The 7,728-nt window shown below is 53.2% G+C and overlaps 1 protein-coding gene across 6 annotated transcripts in view; it reads right to left on the bottom strand.

Annotated features, from left to right (window-relative positions):
- The window catches only part of ARHGEF7 (Rho guanine nucleotide exchange factor 7), a 122,683-nt gene that overhangs the window by 95,195 nt on the left and 19,760 nt on the right, over positions 1–7,728 (bottom strand). For 4 of the 6 annotated variants that reach the window (XM_059377932.1, XM_059377933.1, XM_059377934.1 and 1 more), the window contains exon 2: positions 32–118. In XM_059377932.1, the coding sequence (XP_059233915.1) occupies positions 32–118 (87 nt within the window). Of the gene's footprint in view, positions 1–31; positions 119–274; positions 326–7,728 lie in introns of those variants that run through there. The other 2 variants (XM_059377937.1, XM_059377939.1) reach the window with 1 other exon arrangement.

Genomic DNA, 7,728 nt, shown 5'->3' with positions numbered 1-7,728 from the left:
CCCCGCGCCCCCCCCCCGCCGGGCCGCTCACCTCCAGGCGCAGGGCGGCCCCGCAGGCGCGCAGGAACTCGCGGATGTTGCTGAGGCACTCGCTCTCGCCGCGCGGCTCCGGGTACACCTGCAACACACAGCGCGGGCGCTGAGCCGCCGACGCCGCCGCCGCAGCCCCGGCCGCGGGCCCCGCGCGAGACGGCGCGGACGGGCGGCCCCGGCGGACCCGGAGCGACCCCGGCCGCCCCAGACGCCCGCCCGCTCGGCCGCCGCCTCTCCTCACCGTCTTTCCTTCCTCCGGGCTGCACCCACCTCCGGCCCCGCCCCCACCTCCGGCCCCGCCCCCCGGAAGTGCGCCGCCGCCGGCAGTGACGTCCTCAGACCGCGCCCCGGCCGCCCTTCCGGCCCCGCCCTCCCCGCCGCCGCCGCCGCCGCCGCCGCCGCCGCCGCCGCCGCCCCCTGCGCCTGCGCGCGGCTCCCGGTCCTCGCCCTCGGACGCGGTCGGCCGGCCCGGCGCGCGGGCTCCTCCCGGCAGCCGGCCCTCGGGCCCGTGGCGTGGACGCCGCCCGCCACCTCCAGCGGCCGGGGAGAGCCCGGCCCCCGCGGCGAGCGCGCCCGGGAGGCGCAGGCGGACCCGCCCCGGGCTGCGGCCGCCGAGCGAGCCTCCTGCCGGGGCCGTGCGAAGTGCCCGGCGCGGACGGCGCGTGTCGGCGAGGACGCGCCGCGTTCGCTCCCGCACGCCCGCGTGCCCCGGGGCCCCGGTAAGGCTTGGCCCGACGGCGGGACGGCGGCCGCCGCACGGCCCGGGAGCTGCGAGCGCGGCTTCGCTCACGGGCGGCCCCGGGGCCGCGGCCACACGGGGGACCCGCCGCTGACCTCCGGGCGGCAGGGGTCGGGCGGGCCGCGCCGGGACCCCGCCAGCCGCCGCCGCCCAGCGGAAGCCTCGGTGCGGGAGGCCCCCGGGCGGCGTGCGGGCCCCGGCGGGGACGTCCCCGCGCCTCCGTCCTGCCGGGGAGCCCGCAGCGCGGTCCGCTTCGCTCCAGCAGCTCCGGCCTTCGCAACGCTTGAACCGCCCAGACGGCGAGTTGAGAGCCGCGAAGCCGAACACCGGACCCCTGCATCTAAGAAGTCCGGCAAGAAACTGCGGCGTTTCCTCCAGACCGAAGCCGTCTTGTCCGTCCCGTGCACAGCGGACCCTGCTCGCTCTGCGACACAGGCCTGGAGAAGCGCGGGCGTGTGCTGAAGACCCTCCTGCTGTCAGACGCGGGCCAGCCGCCACTCCGAGGTCCCAATGACTTCTGAAACTGCTAAGCTTCCTTTTAAAAATGTCCAGGAGACTCCAAACACAATAGAAACACAAAATCCATCCAGTCTTCAAGAATTACCCACCAGCTCTTATTTAAAAGTCAGAAATTTTACATTCTTTTCTCCTTCAACTCCCTTCCATTCCACGTCCAACAAAACAGCATCCTAAACTAATATATTTTTATACTAAAAAATTTAACTTTTTTTTTGCAAGACACCCATATAAATACAGTCCATCCTTGTTCACGGATTCTGTGCAAATCCACCCACACGATAAAATTTGTAACCTCAGATCAGTACTTGTGGCTCTTTCTCATTCGCAGACACGTGCAGAGCAGTGAAAAATCTGAACAGCCTTTACACACACATTCCTCGCTGAACTGAAGGCCTTGCTCTGCCACCTTCCTTCAGCCGGCCATGTAAGCAGATACCCTTTTCACAGTCTACTGAAAACACGTTTCTCACATTTTTTATGCTATTTGTGGATTTTATTGTTTTAAATGGCCCCTGGGTGTACTGCTAAGGCGCTGTCTAGTGCTCCGAAGCTCAAGAAGCCTGTAATGTGCCTTACAGAGAAAATATGTGTGTTAGATAAGCTCCATTCAGGCCTGAGTTACAGTGCTGTTGGCCGTGAATTCAATGTGAACGAATCAACAATACGGTACAACCAGAAAAAAGAAGAGGACATCCGTGGATCTGTGCGCGAGGCCGCTCCAGAAAGTGCTAAAGTAACATCGATTATGTGTGATGCAGCTATGGAAAAGATGGAAAAGCAGCTAAATTTGTGGATTCGGGAGATGACAACCAATAAAAACAGCATAGTAGACAGTGTTGTCGTGAGGCTGAAAGCCAAGGAAATTTATAGTCCTGTTACCCAAGGTCGGACAAAGGTTAAACCCTTCTCGGCCAGCGCAGGCTGGCTTGCATGTTTCAAAAGGCGATACCACATGAAAAACATTAAACTTGCAGGCAAGGCAGGTCCTGCAGATCAGGAAGCTGCAGAAGAATTTAAAAGGCATCTGCTAAGCATTATACGTGAGAAGGGTTATATGGAAGAGGAGGTTTTCAATGCTGACGAGACAGGCTTGTTTTACAAGAACATCGGCAAACAAACCTATATAATGGAAATGGCCTCCAAGGTTCCTGGCTTTAAATCATTCAAAGACCATGCAACCTTGCTCCTGTGTGCCAATGCCAAGGGTGACTTTAAGTGCAAACCCCTAATGGTACACAGAGCCCAAAACCCACGGGCACGTAGAGGGAAGAAGCTAAACTGTATGCCGGTCCACTGGAGGTGGAACAAAAAAGTGTGAATGGCATCCGAAATATTCTGGGACTGGTTCCACAACTGCTTCACCCCAGAAGCTGAACGCTATCTCCACAGCAAAAACCTTGCATTCAGGATTTTATTAATTTTGGATAATGCCCTAGTTCATTGCCACGAGGAACTTGAAAATGCCCGCCCCAACATAGAAGTTCTCTTCTTGCCCCCAAACACTGCCTCTCTCATCCAACCCCTCAATCAGGGCATAATAAAAGCTTTCAAGGCTCACGACACCAGGGAGCTTTACAGCAAGGCTTTTGAGGCTCTCGACGCCCGTGAGGAAACCACCATGATGGACTACTGGAAATCCGTCAGCACACGCAGCGTCATAGATCACGTCAGCACCGCCTAGGACAGCAGCAAGCAGGCTACTATTCATACCTGTTGGGGCAATGTTTGGCCCGACTGCGTGAAAAATTTTGAAGGTGTTACAGAAAATATAAAGAACAGTGTCGAACACATAATGCATATTGCACAGCAGATAAGTGGAGAGGGCTTCAGAGACATGAGGGAGGGAGACGTGGAGGAAATCTTGGCAGAAATGGCAGTAGAACCCACCAAGAACCCACCCATCTCTGGACGAGATGGCAAAGCCTGGCACTGGTGTCAGCGATGATGACGATGGCAACGAAAGTCAGCCCAAGACTCCAAGAATTGTCCCTCTCACGGCAGCCAAAATATCAGCATGGAATTCTGCCCTGGGAAAAGGTTTTACTGATCTGGAAGAGTGTGACCCTGTGCTGGAACGCAGCCTCACATTTTGGCGCCTGACCTTCGCTGCATTCGTCCCTTATGCTGAAACACTTAAAGGTTTGAGGTGAAATGCCAAGCAGACAAGGCTGAAGGAATTTCTCAAGCCAGTCTGGGAGGGAACGTTGCTGACACCATCACAAAGTGAAAGCCAAAGTCCTGGGGTGGACTTTGAGCCACCAGATCCCCCATGCCAGCCTCACTGACACATTCCTCTTCCGCCAAGTAAGTCACACACTCTCCTTTGGTTTTCCAAGGGGCAAGTCAAGGTCACGAGGTTTAACCACACTGCCCTGTGCCCCATCACAGAGTAAGCTCCACCACAAGTCAGGTCTTCATTAATGTTTTCACAGGATTCCAAGTGTTCTGTCTTGGTGGAATGCTTTCCTTCGTGACTGTCCTGTGCGGCATAGAGTGTGTATGTGTGTGCTGTGTGCACGCCATGTGCAACTGAACAGGAGAGGCCGTCACTGCATGGTGCCGTACCTGAGATAGTGTTTCCTTATGAAGAAACAGTTATTTGTAAGGAACACATATTAAATAAGCGGTCTTCACATACAAATGCCACTAAAACAAGATCACGTGTCGACTGGGAGACAAAGTGTTGTCATCTGAACTCCGAGGAAACCAACCCTGCACTTCCCCAGGAACAGTGGCTCAGCAGTTGCTAGCTCAGTGCTCACCTGACTGCAGGACAGCTTCCAGCCACAAAAGTCAGCTCTAATCTGTTTCCGTTGTGTAGTGGTTATCACGTTCACCTAACACACAAGTCAGCTCTGCCTTTAAGATTACTAAGCCGTCAAGATCCAATGGTCACAATTTTTCTTCCAAAGAAACACAACTAGTATGAGTCCGCCAACAATAGGAACAATATGTTAACGATTTTTGAGGAAATTTATCAAATGTAAAATGTAAAACTTTACCTGGAAATGTGTATCTTAATGAGATGTAGAGGGTTTCTTTAGTCCATTTACTCATGGACAGCTATCCCTTACTGCTAGAAAGAAAGAGAGTCCAGCATTAATTCTGTTCCTGTCTTGGGGGTTGTTTTTGCAAACGCTGAGAAACCATTCCTAAAAATAAGTAAATAAAAAATGAAAGGAGTTTTGTTATTTTGTAACTTCATTCTTTGATGCCTTCTGAATTACATCGCCAAAGTCCAGATATAATCAATCATCAGTAAAATTTTGAAAGCATCCGTTAACAGCATGATTAGGGTCTCCTTGCAGTCTCTCTGAAAGTGATCAGGTAGAAACCTCTGAGCTGCAAAATTCCAGACTTTAAACCCTCTGCTTCTCAACACCAGGGGTATTTCTCTGTTGGTTACACAGCTGGAAGGTTTTCCATCTTGCAGCAATGTGCCTCAGAGAGACAAGTGAGTGAATGGTCTGCCTTTTTACATGAAGTGGGAGAAGGGGGTGTTGGGATGGCTCCGTGAGCTTGTGGCCTTCCCTGATCTCAGGCACCTTCTCAGAGAAGTGACTGTATGTGCAAGTTGAGCAACTGGACGTGACCTGTTTTAAAAGTCTCCACATGTGTGCACATGGGGGCACGACGCAAGCCTGTTCCATGGATACTGTACCTCAAACAACATACCTGTTTGGAAAACTATAATGTAAGAGAGTCAAAACTCTCTAGTAAGTACTGCCTCACCCTATAACACACATGCTGACCTTGGACAAGTCAATTGAGCCCTCTGGGTCTACACCTTTATCCTCAGTTTAAGGCTCAGTCTTTCTCACAGAGCTGTTGGGAAGATAAGCTAATTCAACAAGTCTAGCTTTTGAGCAACAAGAACAGCAACAAGTCTAGTTTCTATGCCAGACCTTGTCACAAGTACCATGACTGCAAAGAGAGACAGGACCCTGCCCTGCATGGGCCTAGGAAGAATCCCACACAACATGGACAGTGGACAATGGAAGCACAGAATAGAGCATAAATACTGTGGACGCAGGGGAGGGCCAGAGGCCTAAGCAACAAGATGGACATCGGAGTTGGAGCGGAAAGGTGGAGGCATATGGACTGCATTTTCAAAGGTGTGACGTTTGAGAAGCCGCCGGTGTTTTCTGGGGTGGTGAGTAATTGGCCGTCGAGGTCATGGGTGAGGCTGCAGGGGGAGAACTAAACCAGAGATGCAAAAGAAGACACCCTCCCCACCGCGCCCCTGCATGCCTCACTGGAGAAGCTCTATGAGCGACAGCACGTGAACAAGTCATCAGGTAAACGCAAGTTAAAACCGCAGGTAACACTCTGCACCCACCAGAATGGATAACATGGGAAAGGCAGACACTGTCAAGTGTCCACAAGGATGGAAAGCCATTGGCAGCCAATACCTGACTAGTGGGAGTGGGAAAGCATACACACAGGAAACCATCAGTCTTTCTAGAAGTTAAACTTACATAAGCCGCCCCCCCCCCCGCTGCCGCCAGCGAGTCTTCCCCTAGGCATTTACCCAAGAAAGATGAAAACACGCCCACAAAAAGCTGTGTGTAAGAATGTGCACAGGGCACCTGGGTGGCCCAGTCTGTTAGGCACCCGGTTCTTGTTCTTGACTCAAGCCATGATCTCAGGTTCTGAGATCAAGCCCTGTGTCAGGTTAGGGCATAGAGCCCACTTAAGATTCTCTCTCTCGGGGCCCCTGGTTGGCTCAGTGGGTTAAAGCCTCTGCCTTCAGCTGGGGTCATGATCCCAAGGTCATGGGATCGAGCTCCACATCAGGCTCTCTGCTTAGCAGGGAGCCTGCTTCCTCCTCTCTCTCTCTCTCTCTGCCTACTTGTGATCTCTGTCTGTCAAATAAATAAACAAAATCTTAAAAAAAAAATTCTCTCTCTCTCTCCCTCTGCCTTCCCCACAAAAAGGAATTCACACAGCAGCTTTACATATAATCACCAACATCTCCACAACCCAAAGTCAAGCAGTCCTCTGCTCTCTCTAGTGGCTACTTTTCAATGACCAACAAAATCCCAATCCACCCCCCAAAAATCCTGTCCCAAATTTCCCACAGCAATTAACTTCAGGTCTTTCCATCAAGAACTCTAATCGGTCAAAGGCACGGACAGTCCCCAAACTGTTGTGACTTTCCTTGGAAATACACCCTTTGTACTCTATGTTTGATAAAGGATGTGTCAGGAGTCCTGAGAATTTGCAATAAACTACATCACAGCCATGATACGGTCGTACTTCAGAGACTTCCAGAGCTGTCCAGTTTCCTCCTTCTCTTCTCCCTCTCCATGCTGGGAACAACCGGCTGGCCACCCTCGGTCCAAAAAAAGTGTCAGCTTGGGCAGCCAGCTGACTTCCCTGGAAGCGTTTAGCAGGTCTGAGTTTACAAAACTTCATGGGAAAGAACAGGCACTTGTAGCAAGGCAGCTAATTCAGACAGGTCCATGCATGGCAACAAATGAGATCAAGAGCAGAGAATACGATCAGGGGCGTGCTATCTGGTTAACGCGCTAACTACCCAGGATCGTAGTTCCCAGAGATTCTGACTGAGGACGTTTGAAGTGAAGTCCAGAAGTTGGGGGCAAGGGGTCTCTGGGATGCCCCATCCAACTGGCTTTCAGCCAAGTCTGGAACACAGATATCCTATAACTCAGTGATTCTCAAACACAATGCGAGTGTCAGAACACCCAGAGTACCGTCACTACACCCTGCCAGAGTTGAATCCCTCGGTGTGCGGTGGAACCCAAGGCTATGGACTTCTGGCATCCCAGGAGATGCTGAAGGTACCAGGACCATACTCCGAGAACTAGTGGCAGATGCCAGCTGAACCATTAATCAAGAAATATTTGTATTCCCCCCACTGAGATATCAAACTCCAAACCCCAGAACAGAGGTCTTAGGGTCTCTGCCATCAACAGTCTCATCACCATGGCTACAAAGAGCTACGCTTCCACCCCGTAGCCAGACGTGCTTGTGCACACCCTCTCTCCTATTTTAGACATGAGTCTCCCAAGTGCAGGGGCCCCAGGCATCTTCCATTGCCCAGTCAGCATACTGCCCACTCGGGTCACCCAGCTCACGGAGCTGGCAGAGGACCCTAGCACAGAAAGGCTCAGAGAACACTGGAGGCAGTTCTGTTCTTCCCCGACAAGGAAATGCGGACTGCAGAGACATAATCTGCCCCAGGGCTTGCAGCCTGCCCACTGCACCAGCCCGCTCCAGGAGGCAGGCCTCTGGGCACTGCAGCCACCAGGCTCCCCTGCTCTCCCTCCTTGGGTGCTCAGCTGGTCAGAAGCCCAAGCAGGGACTAGGTGCCACTGTGACGTGCTGGAGCTACTCCCAGGAGCTGACCCCATGCTCCCCAGCCGAGCTCTGCATTCAGAAACACCACATGGGTCACTGGAACCGGCCACGGT

The sequence above is a fragment of the Mustela nigripes genome, chromosome 15 (assembly GCF_022355385.1).
Source record: "Mustela nigripes isolate SB6536 chromosome 15, MUSNIG.SB6536, whole genome shotgun sequence".
Taxonomy (NCBI): domain Eukaryota; kingdom Metazoa; phylum Chordata; class Mammalia; order Carnivora; family Mustelidae; genus Mustela; species Mustela nigripes.
This window is presented reverse-complemented; position numbering and strand designations above follow the sequence as displayed.